The sequence below is a fragment of the Alexandromys fortis genome, unplaced genomic scaffold (genome assembly GCF_014885135.2).
Source record: "Alexandromys fortis isolate MF-2015 unplaced genomic scaffold, M_Fortis_MF-2015_v1.1 scaffold_254, whole genome shotgun sequence".
NCBI lineage: Eukaryota > Metazoa > Chordata > Mammalia > Rodentia > Cricetidae > Alexandromys > Alexandromys fortis.
This window is the reverse complement of record NW_026068130.1, coordinates 1,676,531-1,696,712: the sequence shown is the minus strand read 5'-3', so window position 1 is coordinate 1,696,712 and position 20,182 is coordinate 1,676,531. Positions and strand designations below refer to the sequence as shown.

Here is a 20,182-nt window from a genome sequence, read left to right as displayed (position 1 = left end):
GGTCTTAGGTCCCTGTCATGTGTGTCAAGTTTGAGCACAAATCTTCCTGCATACCTTTGAGCTTTCAGTGGAAAAGTCAGCTCTGTAGTATACGCTGGACTCACATAGAACCCTTCCTATTCCATGACCTCACTGTGTGCAGTGTATGGTAGATACTGCAACAGCTGGATCCACACACCTGAGGGAAGTCCCTGAGCTTTGAGCATGCTGTGGAACAGACATTCCTTCCTCCCTAGCCAGGTTCCTAACTCTGGCAACCTCCCTGATTTCTCCTGGGATAAACAGTAGCAATCATAGCTAGCTCGGCCGGACATTTGTATTCATTCTGAAGTAGAAATCATTCAAATAAATGTGAACATGAATTGCCCAGACACTGGGTAGATGTCAGCCTGATCTGGTTTTAAATGGCAAAGTGAAAGACCCTTGAAACCCAAAGCTGAGGATGGAGCAGGAAGAAGAGTTGTCAATGAGTCAGATTAGAGGCCAAACCTGTGTCCCATATATGTGTGCTCCCAAGTTCTCGATTTTTCAGGATATGGTATTGGCCCCGCACTATCATTTCCAACATCTAGACATTGCCAGGAACCAGTCACATCAACAAACAGAGTCTGCATATTGATTGTCACTGTGTGCCAGCATTTGAGCCACAGCTGCTAAGGTGAGATCAGAGTCCTGTCAGGGGCACAAAACAGTCTGAGTCTGGGAAGGGCATGTTATTGTTCTGATACCAATCTATAAAGGAAGGAATCGCCCAAACCAATTTTTTTTTTGAGGACAAATGGTCCTTAGAAACATTTTCAAATCAGTAAAGTGAATAACTGTGGAATATTTAATGAAACTCAGGAGACAGCTGCTTCAAGGACACTGCTAAGGGTGTCCGTTGGTACTGTGAGCACAGGAACCAGAAGCAGGCATAGGGATACTGAGAAACTGTCTGTACTCTGGACATCACTAGTCTGGAGTCTCTTTTTATCCTCAAAGTATGAACTCGGGCTTCCACCCAGGAAGGCTCAGCACAACTTCATGAATTAAATAAATCTGAGGAAATTCACTTTTCAGGACACACCAGCTCATCTCAAAAGATATCAGAGCAGCTACTGAAGTTTTACACAAGGGACAACAGGTCACCAACAAGTTCCTGCAGCCTGTGGAACATCCAGCTGTACTGGTGAGATCTGCTTCCTCTCTCTGCCTCCACCTCTCTCTCTTCAGCTGTCCACACTCATGGCCAAACCAGTCCACAGAAATGGAAGTCTACCAGCAGTGTCCTTACAGGGGTTCGTGCTGGTTGGATTTGGAGGAGGTGCAGAGACCCAGGCCCTGCTCTTTGCTGTCTTCCTGCCTCTGTATGTGCTGACCGTCCTGGGCAACCTCACCATGATCACGGTCATCACCCTGGATGCTGGCCTTCACTCCCCCATGTACTTCTTCCTCAAGAACCTGTCCTTTGTCGACCTCTGCCTCTCTTCTGTTATTGTGCCCAATGCTCTGGCCAACATTTTCTCCTCTTCCAAGGTCATCAGCTTTGAGGGATGTGCCACTCAGCTCTTCCTTTTCTCCTTGTTGGGTGCCATTGAAGCTTTCCTCTTAGCTGTGATGGCCTATGACCGTTTCATGGCCATCTGTAGTCCTTTAAGATACTCTGTGAACATGAGCCCTACAACCTGTGCCCATTTGGTTCTGGGTACATTCTGTGTTGGCTTCCTGAATGCCATTGTCCAGACCAGCCTCACATTCCAGCTGCCCTTCTGCAGCTCCAACCACATCAATTCCTTCTTCTGTGATATACCCCCACTGATCAAGCTTGCCTGTGCAGACACAACTCTCAATGAACTTGTCATCCTTGGTATCTCTGGATTCATCATTCTGTGTGCAATTCTGGTGATCATCATCTCTTATGGCTACATCACAGTGACCATCATCAGGATGCAGTCAGGGTCAGGGCGGCACAAGGTCTTCTCTACCTGTGGCTCCCACATGACAGCTGTATCCTTGTTTTATGGAACTGGTTTTGCAATATATGGACAGCCAGGAGGTATGGAATCCATGGAGAAGGGCAAGCTAGTCTCCATCATCTACACCCTGGTAATCCCCATGTTCAACCCCCTCATCTACAGTCTGCGCAACAAGGATGTAAAGGATGCCCTGAGGAGGTTGGGACAGAGACACAGTCTAGTGAAAAACAGTGGCTGGTGTCACCATCATGGACTATGCTAGGGTCATAGAAGAAAAGGATCCTTTGGAGACAGACTATCTTATGGTATTTATATCTAAGTATCCTGTTTTCTTTCTCCTCTTGTTTCCTACTTGTTTTTGGTTTATTGGGGTATTCATCCACCCATATATCCACCAACGTGCACGTTTGTTTCCAATCTACCCTGTCTTTCATGAATATGTATTATTAAGCATACATTTACACAATGTGAATAAGGCACCTTCTTTGCCACCAAGTGGTCCATAGTTGGAAGAATCCTGAATCCCTTTAGTTTGACAGAGCGCAGAGCACTATGACCGAAACCAGGTTTGAGACCCATTGTCAACATCTCCCAGTGAAGCTACATAATGGCACATTTCTCTACAACTCTTTCCTTTTCTTTTATCACTGAGTCTTATATTAATGAGGTGAGAGCTTCCCTCTGTGCATTTAAGAATGTGACTTTTAGAGCCTGTGTGTCTATTCATTCTTTTATTGATCTTGTAAGAGGATGGACTAAAAAGAAACTCTGTAGACTACCTCCACTGTTTTACAACAGTGCTGCTTCCTCTACCTTCCTCTGCTCATGAAGCTGCCCTCCTCATGAGGTATCACAGTGTACTGCTGGAGTCATGAGAAACCTAAATGCAAATGACACCCAGCATATCCCTTACACCTCCAGCCACAGCTTATAGATGAAGCTGTAGATAGATTCCCAGTTCAGAGAACCATTAATATCTGTCCTGGCAGCTTGTGACAATATCAAGGTGTTAATTTATCCTCCGAGGAAGATTGAAGCCTTGGTGAACTACACTTTGCAATAGACTGCTACCCTCTGCACATGTGGCTGGCTTGTGTCCCTCCCTGCCCTGTGTTCAGAACTCATGCTGTTCCTTCCCTGGAGACCTGCAAGGGGGATCTGCACTCTAAGCAGGGCTTGCTCTTCCTCCTAGTTTTTACTTTCTGGGCATCCTGCAGTTCTCCTGTTTTGTCCATTTCTGAGATTATGTGGTGTAACATTAGCTGTGATCTGCAGGTGCTTTTCTTTTCTTAATCATAAGCTGTGTTGATATATAATGTTCCTTTTCTCTTATGTATCTTATTGGAGCTCATGAACATGCGCTAGTTATACATCCTTATGTGTGCATATATCACATTTTGATCATAAGCACCCCATTGCTCTTTCTTCTTCCTCCCATTCTTGTTGATCTTTCTCTCATTCTATCCCCACCTCTACTTTTATGCCCCTTTCAAGGGGGCGATCAGATGAGTTTCATTAGAGTTACTATAGACGAATGAGTAGGGGTATTTACAGGATTGTGAGAACTTGCTAGGGGCTGTACCACTTTAGACCATGACTTGGCCTTCCTTTAGAAGGCATTAAATGCTTATAATCTATGAACATAAATGTTTAGAAGGCAATTTGACAAACACATCTTGTAGAGTCGACAGTGATTATTGCAGAGACTTCATAGCTGGTAAACGTACCAAGAATAAGCAACTGTTGAGTGCTCAGCCCCAAATGGAAATCTCTATTACCCCCTCTAAGGCTCAAGGAACATTACAGATAAAGGGAAGGGTTAATGTAAACTTGAGAATTTGGGGTCGGCATGTGGGGTGTTGTCATCCATGCACAGCATGGCCAGTGCACTGTCAAATCTCAGCATCTGTAAGCACATTCATAGGACTTGTTCAGGGGTGGATTTGATGTGTACAACCACTCTGGAAATCAGTATGGTGGCTTATCAGAAAAGTGTGAATCAATCTACCTCTGGACCCAGCAATACCAATCTTGGGCATGTACCCAAAGGATGCTCAATCACACTACAAGGGACATTTGTTCTACATATTTGTTCTATATGTTCCTATGCTGTAGGAATTTCTACTGCCATTAGCCTTTAAGTTACCTGCCCACTTGGGCATGGCTTCTTATACTATATATGCCAATGAAAAGTACACATCCGGCATCTTTCCCTGCTGCTGAATTTGGTTGCTATTCCCCATTCGAGTAGAGGATTGTGATCTGTGAGTCTACCCCTAAATAAATACTCAGTTATACTCCTCAGTTATACTCAATTCTGTGCTAGTGTAGGATTTCAATTAAATGTACTCCTTCATATGGCACTCATGTGGATCCTGATTCCACACTTGTCTATGGACCAATATAAAGGCCTAGGACCACATTCCAGAAAGACTCCCACCTCCACCTCCTTGTCTTGCTTTTACCTAAGTGGTTTTTTGTAGAACCCCGCCACAATGGAGTTAAGCACATTTTCGGAGCACAAGCATGCCCCTTCCCTGCCCCTACTACTGCATTCCCTGCTGAGGTTCCCTGCCATGTGTTGACTTGCACAGCTTCCAATTTGTGTTCCCTGCCCATGAGTTCTGGGCTTTTTGTTCTGTGAACAGAAATAATTGAATTGTTTTTAATTTGTCAGACAAAGCATAATTCTCAGTATTTAACCAGCACCAAGACAAGAAAGTCAAAGCAGTTCAGGCCTATTCATGCACTTGCACTGCTAGTCACAACTCTGCAACTTTGACAACTGCTGGACAATAAAGATTATTACACCTAAAACAGTTTATCAGACCTCATACTAGTAAATTTTTTATTAATTAATAAATAAATAAATTTGAAACAAACATATAAAATGGCAGACAACATTGCCATTGAAACTTTAGTAAAGTTTTTTGCTAATATTATGGATTTATTCTACAAGGATCATATGTTTATTGTGATACAACCATTTATTGGATATTGGGACTCAATATTTTCTTCATACTGTATCCTTAAGAAAAGGGTTTGATAACAGAGCTAGGATGAGGAACTTTCAGAAATGATACAGTCTTTACAGACTAATAATGAACAGCTAGCTGACAAGATTAGTACCATCTAAAATCAAAAGTTACCTAAAAGAATTAATACTATTGAAAAGGGTAACGTTCAATGGACAGACAAGTTGAGTCCATGTCAAAGGATACTGAAAAATTAACTGAAAGAATTCATACTGTTGAATTTGACAACTAAATCTGGTAAAAAGTTATGATAGGTTAGGAGATAGAGTATCTCTCCAGGAAGAAAATCTGCATACTATACAAATAATGTAAAAGGATGAGATGTTAAATTTATTTTTTTTAAAGGATCCATGACTAACTACCTAAGATAGTATTCTTTTTTTTCTCCTTTTATTTTTTATTTATTTATTTTTTTATTAAAGAATTCTGTCTCTTTCCGCCCCCCCACTGTTTCCCATTTCCCTCCCTCTCCCCCAATCAAGTCCCCCTCCCTCGTCAGCCCAAAGAGCCATCAGGGTTCCCTGCCCTGTGGGAAGTCCAAGGACCACCCACCTCCATCCAGGTCCAGGAGAAGAAGGAGAGAGGGCACGAGCAAGGAACTCAGGACTGCAAGGGGTGCACCCACACACTGAGACAATGGGGATGTTCTATTGGGAACTCACCAAGGCCAGCTGACCTGGATCTGAAAAAGCCTGGGATAAAACCGGTCTTGCTGAACATAGCGGACAATGAGGGCTACTGAGAATTCAAGAACAATGGCAGTGGGTTTTTGATCCTACTGCACGTATTGGCTTTGTAGGAGCCTAGGCAGTTTGGATGCTCACCTTACTAGAGATATTAACTTTAAAAGAAAAACTTCAGACCTTGGAATCACATGTGCAGAATGAAGACCAGAGGCTAGGTGCCTTAATGAAATACACTAGAAATATATACATGCCAGGAGATTCAGGCTTTACAAAAGACAGTAGTAAAAAGATTTGAAATGATTGAGGAAATTATTGGATCTGATGAGCAGAAAAATAAGATACAAGGACAGAATTCAATATCACCAGTAGCTGTCAGAGATGACTTACCCAAAATTTTAGCTTCCTACCCAGTAATCTCCTCTGAAAAAGCATCAAGTTCTTAAGGCCCAAAAGGATCCGAAGAAGGTAGATGGATACCTATAGGAATGAATGATCTAAAAGAAATTAAGCAAGATTACACAACTTATGGCTTGGATTGCTCATTTGTTAGGGAGATGATAAACACATGGACTTCTAGCATTGAGGTGATGTCACATGACTGGCTTCAGTTTAGTTTCAACAATCCTGGATGACAGGACTTAACTGAGGTTTAAATGTTATTTCAGGGAAGAGGCTAAAATTTTAGAACAGCAGGGAAACAGAAAAGGACTTGACACTTTCTGAGATCAAATTCTTGGTGAGGGCACTTACGCTGACCTACAGGCTCAAGCTCTTTACAATGAACAAATCTTGACCCTATGCCACTAAGGAGCCTTAAATGCTTGGGACAGGATTCAAGACCAGGAAAATGAATTAAATCATAAACCAGGGGTCAGAGAGAAGACTTTAGTGACTTTTCACAAATATTAACTAAGGTAGTACAAATAAAAGTAACAGACCCAGATGCTAGACGAGTACTTACAGAATCTGGATTTTAAATCTCTGGATTTTAAAATTGCCAACTTAGAATGCAAAAAGAAACTTCAGCCTTTAAAAGTTAGATCAGCACCAATAGATGAATGGATCCTACATACAATAAACATTGAGACATTTGACTATAATACTGAATCTTGGGTAGGGGAAGCAATTTCAAAAAGAATGAGGGGTCACCAAAATTCCAAATGTTTCAATGTGGTAGAATAGGACATATGAGAAGGGATTGTAGATAAAGAATTCCTAGGAATAATGTCTCCTCTATGAATGGCAAGAATAGGAGGACTCAGCTTACTGGTATATGTAGAAGGTGTGGCAAAAACCCAACATTGGACCAATGTATGCAGATTGAAAAAAAAAAAGACAAGGCAACCCAATACCATTGGGATACTCTTTGGGGGGGCCAATCACAGGCACCCAAGTAAAAAGTAGTCCAGTCATTACCAGTCACTGTGGAGAACATGTCTCAACAGGAAAAATTTTAAAAATCTAGACCATTTTGTAAAAATCCATACTGTTCTATATGATGGGATAAACATGAATGATAAATCAAAAATTCCAATAGGAAGTAGAAAATGTATACTCTGGCAAACTTCTATAATGATCAAAGACCAAAACTAAGAGTGTGTATAAATAGTATTGCAATTGTGGGTTTGATTGACATGGGTGTGGACATGAGTATCATTACTCCAGAATCTTGGCATCCAAACTGGACTCTTCAAGAGGCAGATGTTTAATTACTAGGAATTGGAACCCTATCTCAAGTGAAATAAAGCACAAGATGTGTTGACTGCATAGGGCCACAGAGAGGAAAGCTGAGGCCATATGTGGCTAATATTGCAGTAAATTGATGGGGACATGATCTGAAGCAGCAATGGAATACCCAGATTAGCATTTCTGTAGTCCCAGAAACTCATAATTCTGGGAAGGCTATTATTAGATACTATACACAAAGGTCACCAGTCATTCAGGCTGTACAAGAACACAACGCAACTATCAAATCTTTAGAGGTACCAACAGTTTAAACTTTAAAATGGTTAACTGAGAAATCAATATAGGTTAAACAGTGGCTGTTAACACAAGATAAACTGTAGACTTTACAATATCTGGTAAAGGAGCAACTAGATGTTCATAATATTGAAAAAAATAAACCAGCCATTGGAATTCTCCAGTGCTTGTTGTTAAAAAGAAATCAGGTAAAAGGAGAATGGTAACAGATCTAAGAGCAGTCAATACGGTAATTCAACCTATGGGCTCTCTACAATCTGAAATTTCTCTGTCTTCTCTATTACCAAAAGTTTGACCTCTTACAGTTATTTATTTGAAAGATTGTTTCTTCACTTTACAAGAAAATGACAGGGAAAAATTTGCCTTCACAGTGCATACTTATAATAATTCTCAACCTACTAAAAGATACTGGTGGACCATCCTTCCACAGGGAATGCTCAATATCCCCACCCTATGCCAATACTTTGTAAGTCAGCCATTGGAAATAATACGTAAAAAAATTCCTAAATCTATAACTTACCATTATATGGATGACATTTTGCTATCTGACTGAAACATAGCTACTTTAAAAAGAATGTTTGAAGAAGTAAAGAAAGTTTTTGCCAAAATACGGATTACAATTACCTAAATTATAAAATAGGTTTACTGAAAGTTAGGACACAAAAGGCTCAAATTAGGAGAGATCAATTGCAGACTCTAAATGACTTTCAAATATTATTAGGAGACATTTCCTGTCTAGGACTAGGTGTTGGGATAACACCTGATCTAAAAATTCATTTAAATAAAACATTAGATGGTGAAATGATTTAAATAGTCGTAGAGAATTTAACCACTGAAACAGAAAAGGAATGGATTGTTGTGGAAGAAAAATTACAGGAGGCACATATGGATAGAGTGAATCCAAATCTTTATTGCATTCTAGTCATATTGCCTTCCAGAATTTCCCTCACAGGAATTTTAATGGAAAGGGAGAATAATATCTTAGATGGGATATTTTTAACACATAAACCAAGTAAAAAATTAAAAACTTATCTGGAAAAGGTCTTGAATTAATTGCAAAATGAAAATTGAGACTTTATCAATTAGCAGGAATAGACCCAGCAGAGATTATAGCTCATTTTCCTTCTAACGAAATTAAACAATTATGGGAAGACAATGAATCTTAGCAAAGACATTGTGCTAAATTTTTACAAGATATTAATAGCATTTGTCCCAAAAATGATTAACCTTATAAAAAGAACTACTTGGATCCTTCCCTGCATTGTACAGGACACACCTCTTTCAACTGTAATTGTGGAACTTAACTATCATTTTACTTTCACAGGATCCCATAAAAAGAACATTGCTCCCATGACAGATGGAAGTAATTACAGAAGATGATGTCTGTTGCGGGAGGTCCTTCCGCCCCTCCAACCAATAGCTGCTGTGATACCAGCCCACTGGGGCGTGGTCTCTCTCCCTTTAAAAAAGTGGCTACTTCCTCTGCTCTCTCTCTTCACTTCTTGCTCCGCCGGAGACTAGATTCCCTTCCTGGTTGTGCAGATGGCCTTTGTCTGGGACGGTTATCTGTAAGTTTTTTCCCCTTTAAATAAATAACACCCTATTAATCATAACTCCAAACTGGTGTGGCATTGTTCATGACTTACGCCTTCAGATGTCCCCTCTCCCAGCAAAGTTTGTCCTTGGGGTTAGAGACATCATTTTGGGGTCAATTATAATTGGTATAGGGTTCGGGGTTGGGAGGAAAATTATGTAGCATCAGGGATATCTGAAAAAAAAGAGGAAATTGGATGGGATTATAGATCAGTCTGAGCTCACTCACAGTAATAATAATAGTGAGTAATAAGGTGAATACTTGTAAGCTAATATTTATAGGCAATTTACATTGGTATAGATTCTTGGATATAAATACAAACTTAAATTAATTGAATATGCTTGTCTTTTCATCAACAATATGTCTAGGCAAAGTTAATTTGTCATATTGTATGCATGCATGCTACTACCTCTGCTTAAGAAATTTTGTATATTGATACAAATTTAGGATATATTTATTATATTGCAATATACGTTTCTACCTCTGATCAATGTCCATATACATTCTGTACATTTTGAGGTCATTGTCCTCATTTGTTGCACAGTTGTTTAATATTCTAATATGAAGTCTTAGTCTTTAAGGTATATAGGTATTAAGATTCATAGGTCAATAGTCAATCTTGGTTTTCATACTTATAATTAGATTTATCCAGTTATTTAGATACATAGAGATTGTATTCTGCATAGATAGGTAGTCTTCAACCACTTCAAAGAGCTGTAGAACATGGCATTTAAATAATTTAGGGTTCTGTTGAAATGATACACATTTACTTCTGGCAGCGCTGATCTATTCCTGAGAGAATGTTGAACACCAAAGACACGCCACTTGGAGCTTGTTTTCTTATTGGCAAAATTGGCCTTTGGTCATGAACTGCCTAAGTATTGACCTCTGACAAAATGCACAATGTTTGAACAAGACAAGAAGGATACAAAATAAAAGACTGTCAAATCTTGCCAAGACAAGGTAAGACAGTTTTGAAAATTTTGCTGCCTCTGAAAATGGTCTGTCAGTTACTCTAGGCCTTAGCCAAAGTTGCTTGCCCCAAAAATGCAAATGAGACTTTGGGTGATTGCTCAGGTAGCCAGTTATCTCTGTCATTTTTTGCACATTTTCGAAGTTTCTTGATTGCACTTCTTGCTTACTCAAGTAATATTATTTCCCATCTTGTGTATTTGATGGGGTTGAAGACTAGATAGTTGTAGTTACTTTCCTCTCATGACTTGGCCAAGTTATTTGTATACAAAACTTAAACTCATTAGGATAGGATAATTATTGAAACATTTATCAAATGCTTCTTGCTTAATATTGTTTATGCTAATTGTAATTCTAATTTTTATACCTGATAGTTGTTCTTATTGTATATGACTTTGTATTAGGCTTAAAACTTTCTTATTTAAACAAAAGGAGGAGGTGCTGTAGATATTCCTATTGCTGATAGCCTTTAAGTTACCCGCACACTTGGGTGGGGCCTCATACACTATATGCATATGCAAAGTGCACGTCCAGTCTTTTTTCCAACTGTGTGATTCGGTTCCTGTTCACAGTTCCAGCAGAGGACTGTGATCTGTGAGTCTACGCCTAAATAAATAACCTTTTATTATACTCAATTCTGAGCTAGTGTGGGATTTTTTAAGCATCTTTCTTCACCCAAAAGAAGCTCAGTCATACTAACAAAAACATTTGTTCAACTATATTCAAAGCTGCATTTTTTGTAAAAGACAGAACCTGGAAACAACCTATATGCCCCTCAGCCGAAGAATGGATGAAGTATATGGTGGCACATTTACATATTAGAGTACTACTCAGCAGTAAAAAACAATGACATCTTGAATTTTGCATGCAAATGAATGGAATTAGAAAATACTATCCTAAGAGAGGTAAACCAGACCCAAAAAGATGGATAGGGTATGTACTCACTCATAAGTGGATACTAGCTATAAACAAAGGACATTGAGCCTATAGTTCCAGAGCCTAGAGAAGCTAAGTAATAAGGTTAACCCAAAGAAAAACAGATATAGATACACCTGGAAAGTGGAAATAGACAAGATCACCTAACATAATCGGGAGCATAGAGGTGGGGAGAGAAGAGATGGTGGAAAAGGAAGAGGAGGGAAGAAGGGGATGGTTGAGGAGAACTTGAGGAAATGGGATAGTCAAAATGGAGGAAGGACAGAGATTAACAGGAAAGAGATTCTTGATTAAGGAAGCCTTTATAGGGTTAGCAGAAACCTGGCTCTAGAGAAATTCCCAGGAATCCACAAGGATGACCCAAGCTAAGACCCTAAGCAATAGAAGAGAGGGTACCCAAACTGGTCTTGCCTGGTAGTCAATTTGATGAATATCTTTAATATCACCATAGAACCTTCACCTAGCATCTGATGGAAACAGAGGCAGAGACCCACATCGAAGCACTATACTGAGCTCCCAAAGTCCAGTTGAAGAATGGAAGGAACGAAAGTATGAGCAAAGATGTCAAGACCATGATAGGCTCTCCCACTAAAACAGTTATCCTGAGCTAATGGGAGCTCACCAACTCAAAATGGAGTGATAAGGAACAACCATAGAACCAAAATCGTCTCTCTGAAAGTGGTTGACAGTTCATGGCTGAGGCAGACTGAGGGGCCACTGGGGTATCAGGATTTATACCTACTTCACATACTGGCTTTGGGATCCTATTCTCTTTGGATGTATGCCTTGCTCAGCCTAGATGAGTAAGGAGGGCCTTGGACCATCTATAAATCAATGTGACTACCTTCTCAGAGAATTGGATGGGAGTGGTGTGGGAGGGTGTGTGGAAGGAATGGGAGGAGAGGAGGGAGTAAGAACATGGATTGGTATTTTTTTAATCTAATAAATTTTTAAAAATTAAAAGAATAAATGGAGACAGATGGCTGCACAGAAACTTATCTGGAGTAGTTATTAAATGTCACATTGGAGAAATCTGGACACTTCAGTGAGTGGAGACAAAGGAGTTACTTTGGTATCACCAGGAGCTTTCCGGATTTGAGGTTATTTCCATAAAGCTTCTTTACCTTTAAATTCTTATAGAAATTGGGATAGGCAGGACAGACTCAGAGAGACGTAGTGATGAATCAAAAACAGAAGAGTCAAATGTCAGGAAAGATGGCCAGGCATCCCCACAGTTGGCCACCATGAGTATCACTTACTTCTTTTGAAGAAGTTCTTTTGGTAAACGAACATGGAAGGTGATCTATAAGGTGCACTGATCAGGTTTATGACATTGAGAGGAGGAGGATACAGGTAAGAACCAGTAGAAGTGTTCACCAGCAGCTTTATCACTCTTGTTTGAATCTCTCAGGAAAGAGTACAGACGCTGTGCTTGGTCTGTGCAGTGCTCTGGTCAGTTACCTCAGCAGTGTTGTCTCTCAGCCAGTGTCAGTGAGAACCAGGTCCTTCCTCCCTTATGAATGCACCCTAGGTCTCCCTGGTTTTCCATCCTACTTCTCACCACCCTAGACTTTTACTCTCTTATCATAATTGTTTGTGGGGATTAAGTGGTCATTTGATGACACTTCTTTCATGATGAACAGGAGTATAGATATTGTCTACCCATGGAGCAAAAATCTCAACCCATGTACATAGGAGGGACATGAGGAGTAACATGGGCTTAAGGACTTGAACAACATTGTCCAATGAGAACATAGAAGGAAACCTGTAATTACTAGAAAATGGTCATAAAACAGTCTGCTGTGTGCTTTACTATTTGTGTTGTCTGATGGATTCCCAAATGGGACATTTTCCCACCACACCATTCCTGAGAACTAAGAGGCTATTGAGCTCTGATTTTTAGTGCTGAGGTTGTGGCAAGACACAAAAGAATAGCCTAGGCAGCTGGCCTGGGTCTGAAAAAGCCAGGGTTAAAACCGGTCTCGCTGAACATAGTGGACAATGAGGACTACTGAGACCTCAAGAACAATGGCAATGGGTTTTTGATCCTACTGCACCTATTGGTTTCGTGGGAGCCTAGGCAGTTTCGTGGATGCTCACCTTACTAGACCTGGATGGAGGTGGGTGGTCCTTGGACTTCCCACAGAGCAGGGAACCCTGATTGCTCTTTGGGCTGACGAGGGAGGGGGACTTGATTGGGGGAGGGAGAGGGAAAGGGGAGGCGGCGGTGGGGAAGAGACAGAAATCTTTAATAAATAAAAAAAAAGAATAGCCTAGGAAGTAGGAGTGAAATAATTTGAGGTCACAGTCATTGGTCACACATGCCCATGTGTACAGTCTGGTGTATGATATGGTGGGTCTCCTGTCATCCTGTGTGGACTGACAGATAACATGCTTCATAGGGGAAATCACATCCATCCCCAGGAGAAATGTGAGACTTTTATTATACCCTTTATTTCACAGATGTTTTCTTGTACTTTTACATATTTTAGAGACTTTGCTACTCTAATTTCTGTTTATATGATCTTTCTGTTTACTTTCAGTTTGGGATGCTGATTTAAACTACCTGCTCTGTCCTCTGTCTCTCCAGGAGAGACCATCATGACTACCTCTTACCCTTTCTATACTAAACCTTCTACTGCATTTCTACCTCAGAGACCTCTTCACGACCTCTCACACCTCCAAACCACAGGCTCTCTTACTAGTTCACACTTTATCTTCTGTCTTCTCTCTTCCACTTTCCCCTTGTTTTGCTACTTAAATACCAATACCCTTAGATCCAAAAAGTACCTATAAACTCCACCATCCCCAGGCACCACTGTGACACCACAGTTTGAACCTTGAGAGGAAGCCAATGGTAATGTAAGTGTCCTAAGAATAGGGAGTCAGGACTCTGATAAGTGAGTAGGACCACTACTCTGTGTCTTTCAAATAACTGCAGAAAATTTAAATAATAGCAAAAAAACTGCAGAAGTGTTCACACAGAATATCAGGAATTAAAACTATTGAGAGCATAAAACCCAGAAGATGGGGAGGAGCTGTGAAATGTCTGTTGGACTTGACATGGCTGCTGTAGTCATGAACTAATAAAAGGTGAGACTACCTGCCCAGGTGTGGGACAATCAACATTTCACATAGATGGGGAGGACCTTATGAGGTTCCATCCTTCCCATAGAAGCAATGGACTATTAATATTGCTGAGAAAAGGAACTCATATTAATCAGTCTTAGCCATGTGTAAGTTATTCTTGATCAAGTAAATAACAATACCCCAACTGTGCGTGTGCAAGCAAGCCTAACAAAAGTCCTTGGAACACACACACACACACCAAGAACACAGACACACAAACATACACACTCACACATACATGAAAATAAAGGAAAAGTAGGACTTTCTTGTAGAAAAGAATCTTTAAGTCTTTGAAGAAAAAAATTGAAGAGGACACCAGAAAATGGAAGGATCTCCCATGCTCTTGCATGGGTAGGATCAACATAGTAAAAATGGCAATTCTTCCAAAGGCAATCTATAAATTCAATGCAATACCCAACAAAATTCTTCACAGACCTTGAGAGAACAATAATCAACTTTAAATGGAAAAAACAAAAGACCCAGGATAGCCAAAACAATCCTATACAATAAAGGAACTTCCAGAGGCATTACCATCCCTGACTTCAAACTCTATTACAGAGCTACAGTAATGAAAACGGCTTGTTATTGGCATAAAAACAGAGATGTCGACCAATGGAATCAAATTGAAGACCCGATATTAACCCACAAACCTATGAACACCTGATTTTCGACAAAGGAGCTAAAAGTATACAATGGAAGAAAGAAAGCATCTTCAACAAATGGTGCTGGCATAACTGGATGTCAACCTGTAGGAGAATGAAAATAAATCCATTATCTATCACCATGCACAAAACTCAAGCCCAAATGGATTAAAGACCTCAATATAAATCCAATCATACTGATCCTGATAGAAGAGACAGTGGGAGGTAGACTGCAACACATGAGCACAGGAAACCACTTCCTACATATAATGCCAGTAGCACACACAATAAGGGCAACATTGAATAAATGGGACCTCCTGAAACTGAGAAGCTTCTGTAAAGCAAAGGACACTGTCATTAAGACAAAAAGGCATCCTACTGAATGGGAGAAGATCTTCACCAACCCCACATCAGACAAAGGTCTGATCTCCAAAATATATAAAGAACTCAAGAAACTAGACTGTAAAATGCTAATTAACCCAATTAAAAAATGAGGCACTGAACTCAACAGAGAATTCCCAACAGAAGAAGTTCAAATGGCCAAAAGACACTTATGGTCATGTTCAACTTCCATAGCAATCAAGGAAATGCAAATCAAAACAACTTGGAGATACCATCTTATACCTGTCAGAATGGCTAAAATCAAAAACACCAATAATAACCTGGAAAGGATGTGATGTAATGGGAACACTCATCTATTGCTGGTGGGAATGCAAACTTTTGCAACCACTTTGGAAATCAGTGTGGCAGTTTCTCAGGAAATTGGGAATCAACCTATGTCAGGATCCAGCAATACGACTGGACTATACTCAAGAGATGACCAATCATACTACAAAAGCATTTGTTCAACTATGTTCATAGCAGTATTATCTGTAATAGCCAGACCTACAAACAACCTAAATGTCTCTCAATGGAAGGATAGGTAAAGAAAGTGTGGAAAATATATGCATTAGAGTACTACTCAGCGGTAAAAAAAAAAAACAATGACATCTTGAATTTTGCATGCAAATGGATGGAAATAGAAAACACTATCCTGAGTGAGATAACCTAGACCCAAAAAGACTAATATGGTATGTACTCACTCATTAGTGGACTCTAGCCATAAACCAAAAACATTAAGCCTATAGTTCACAAGTCTAGAGAAGCCAAATAACAAGGTGAACCCAAAGAAAACATATATAGATTCTCCTGGAAATTGAAGCAAACAAGATTTCCAGGCAAAAGTTAGGAGCATGGGGTTAGGGATAGGGTGGGGGTGAAGTTGGGGAAGAGGAGAGGGGGACAGGGAAGGGAGAAGGGAATGACTGGTGAGAGTTTTGGGGAGTGTTAGGATGGGAATAGAGGAAGGGAGGATATAGGAGCAGGGAAGAAGATATCTACATTAAGAGAGCCATTTTACGGTTGGCAAGAGACTTGGCTCTAGAGGGGATCCCAGGTATTCACGGGGATGTCCCCAGCTAGGTCCTTGGGCAGCAGAGGAGAGGGTATCTGAACTGTCCTTGCCCCACTATCACACTGATGATTATCTCGAATATCACCATAGAATCTTCATCTGGCGATGGATGGAGATAGAGACAGAGACCCTCATCAGAGCAATGGACTGAGCTCCCATGGTCCAGATGAAGGGCAGAAAGAGGGAGAAGACGAGCAAGGAAGTCAGGACAGCTAGGGATTGGTCCACCTAGTGAGACAGTGTGCCTTTTCTAATGGGAGCTCACCAAATCCAGTTGGACCGGGACTAAACGAGCATGTGATCAAACCAGACTCTCTGATTGTGGCTGACAATGCAGCCTGACTGAGAAGCCCTGGGACATGTGTTTACACATGTTCTGTTTTTTGGGGATCCTAGTCTATATGGATGCACAGCTTCCTAGGCCGGGATGTGGGGGGGGCTTGGACGTCCCACAGGGCGGGGTTTTACCTGCCCTCTCTCAAGCAAACAAAGAAAAACAGACAAAAAAAAGAGAAGAGAAAGACCGAGAGAGAGAGAGAGAGAGAGAGAGAGAGAGAGAGAGAGAGAGAGAGAGAGAGAGAGAGAGAGAGAGAGAGAAAAAAATCAAGCAAGTAGCAGAAATTGGTTCTTTCCTTCCACCTTGTAACTCAGTGGAGGCATCAAACCCAGGCACTGACCAAGATGTCTCCCATGATGAGCTGTCAAGGACATTATCAGTGCAGAAGGAGAGAGTGTTGTGGGCCATCCTCATAAAGACAGTAGATGGAGACTGCACAGTGAAGGCATGGGTGGGAGTCAGACCTCAGCACCAGAGAAGAAAGGGTCACACACCAAAGAGAAGACCTATCCATTTGGTTGGGATTATTACATACTGGTATAATTTTTTAATCCACTAAGTGAGATTTCTGTCGGGTAGGGGTGGGACGCTTTTAATCCCAGCACTCTGGAGGCAGAGGTGGGCAGATCTCTGTGAGTTCGAGGCCAACCTGGTCTACAAGAGCTAACACCAGGACAGGCTCCAAAGCTACAGAGACACCCTGTCTCAAAAAAACAAAATAACCACAAAAGAACAGAAAGAGGACTGAGACCATCTACCCAGACTCCTTACGGGACTGAAGGGTCAATGGACAGAAAAATGGTTGTGGTAGAAGGAGGCTAACAGCCCCATAGAGGACTCCCTACCTCATTTCCTCATATCAGTGTAGTCAGGAACTTGGAGGAGGAAATGCTGTGGCCAGAAGGCCATGATGGCCCACACAGGAAACAACTAAAATGAGGGATATTGGATTAGGATCCCTCTGAGTCATCTACCATACCCTGACAGAGTCTCCTCAGATCCCTGAGGTCCCCAGACTTCCTGCCAATTCACCAGGAGAGGGGGGTTATGAGGCAGAAATTTTCCAGTGTCTCTGGTATACCTCTGGAGGCCATTCAGTTTGAGTGCCAGATGCCACAGAGGATCATACCTCCTTAATTGGCCACTGGAGACTGCAAGTCCCAGCTCTACCATGCAGAGCATCCTCCCCAACAGAGTGAACCCAACTATAGACACCCACACACTGCCCTGATAACAGACATGGAAAAGGAAGAAAGGCGAACAAACCCAGACCTCTCACTTCACAAGACACAGAACTTGCTGGAGCCAAGACTTGCACATATCGACTTTCAGTCCAGTTCTACACCTCTGCCCATACCCACCTCATTCTATTGCCAAGAAAGCCATAGCTGACCTCAGGAAGGAAAAGGATCCTATGATTCTACCTTCAGCACAGACCAGCCTCAATAGCACGGGGACCTGAGGAGCATGGATGGTGGTATCTGACTTTGTGTGAGTCCTGAGTCTCACCTAGGTAAGGTAAGGTAAGCATGTTATCTGTCAAGGAAGCTAACAGTAAAAGACACCATACATTGTGGATATCAGGAGTGGATGCTCAGGAATAACTGTGGACTAACTCTGTAGACAAAGGTGTCCTATTGTGGTCAAGCCTCACATTAGTCAAAGTCACAGTTAGCAATTCTGTGAGGTTCCGCAGAGGGTCATCATCTTGAACAGCAGCTCCAATTCTGCAGTCATGTGGGATGAAGCTCTGCATCCATCACAGGACATAGTGATGCTGCTGGCTTAGGAGGGGCAAAGCTAAGAGGAGCATAGGCTGTGTCTTTATTGTCTCTGGAACACTGTTCTCCCACAGCAGACCTTCCATGGCTACCTTCTTTTTCCACATATGTCTCTAGATGTATTTGAATCTTGGCAAGCTGGAGAGATTAGGCTTCTCCTTGCTCCATCAGGAACTATAGGACCTGCTGGGGCATGGAAATATCTATACACATCACACTGGTCACTAGGGAAACCCATGTGGTAAAGTGTGTGTGAAGTGTGAACACAAATCTTCCCATTCCATGACTTCACTGCATGCAGTGTATGGTAGGCCGTGCAACAGCTGGATCCACACACCTGAGCATGTTGTAGACCAGACATTCATTCCTCTCTTGCCAGGTTCCTAACTCTGGCAACCTCCCTCATTCCTCATGGGAAAAACAGTAGTAATCATAGCGAGCTCGGCAGGACATTTGTATTCATTCTAGACTGGACTTAGTGAGACAAAAAAGTGACCATGAACTGCCCAAAGAAACTGGGTAGAGGCCAGCCTCATCTGGTTTTAAATGGCAAAGAGTAAGACCTTGTCAGATCCGACGCTGAGATTGAAGCAGAGAGCAGAGTTGTCACTGAGTCAGAGTAGAGGTCAAGAGTGTGGTCCATGCATGTGATAAAACAGGACTCTCTGAATTGGCTGACAATGAGGGCTGACTGAGAAGCCAATGATAATGACCCCAGATTTTGATCAAACTGCATGTACTGGCTTTTTGGGAGCCTAGTCTGTTTGGATGCACACCTTCCTAGACCTGGATGGAGGGGGGTCCTTGGACTTCCCACAGGGCAGGGCATTCTGACTTCTCCTAGGACTGGAGAACGAGGGGGAGTGAGAGTGGGGAAAATGGGAGGGAAATAAGAGGATGGGAGGAGATGGAAATTTTAAATAAATAAATAAATATATAAAAGACTGTGTCCCACATATGTTTGTTCCCCAGTCCTTAACTTTTCAGGATATGGTATTGCCCCCTCACTATAATCTCCAACATCTAGACACTGGCAGGAACCAGTCACATCAACAAACAGAGCCTGCATATTGATTGTCACTGTGTGCCAGCATTTGAGCCACAGCTGCTAAGGTGAGATCAGAGTCCTGTCATGGGCACAATAAAGACTGAATCTGGGAAGGGCATTTTATTGTTCTGATACCAATCTATAAAGGAAGGAATCGCCCAACCCAATTTTTTTGAGGACAAATGGTCCTTAGAAACATTTTCAAATCAGTAAAGTGAATAACTGTGAAATATTTAATGGGACTCAGGAGACAGCTGCTTCAATGGCACTGCTCAGGGCTGTCCCTTGGTAGTGTGAGTACAGAAAGCAGAGGCAGGCATAGGGATACTGAGAGGTCTGTACTCTGAGAGTCACTAAGTCTGGAAGCTTCTTTATATCCTCAGCATACAAGCACAGGCTTCCACACAGGGGGGCTCAGTACAACCCTATGAATTAAATATCTCTGAGGAAATTCCCTTTTCAGGCTACATCTGCTCATCTGAAAGATATCAGAGCAGCTACTGAAATATTGCACAAGGGACAGCATGTGAACAACAAGTTCCTGCAGCCTGTGGAACATCCAGCTGTACTGCAGAGAACTGCTTCCTCTTTGCCTCTACCCTTTGCCCCCACTCTCTTGTCAGCTATACACACTC

At 41.6% G+C, this 20,182-nt stretch overlaps 1 protein-coding gene across 1 annotated transcript; it reads left to right on the top strand.

Annotated features, from left to right (window-relative positions):
- The first annotated feature begins 937 nt into the window (after positions 1-937).
- Positions 938-2,217, top strand: LOC126490807 (olfactory receptor 12-like). The gene has a single exon (XM_050125998.1). The coding sequence runs from the start codon at positions 1,225-1,227 to the stop codon at positions 2,215-2,217; it is 993 nt and encodes a 330-aa protein (XP_049981955.1). The 5' UTR covers positions 938-1,224.
- The last annotated feature ends 17,965 nt before the right edge of the window (positions 2,218-20,182 follow it).

Coding starts and splice junctions, on each gene's coding strand:
- LOC126490807 (XM_050125998.1), top strand. CDS start 1,225: ATGGCCAAACCAGTCCACAGAAATGGAAGTCTACCAGCAGTGTCCTTA.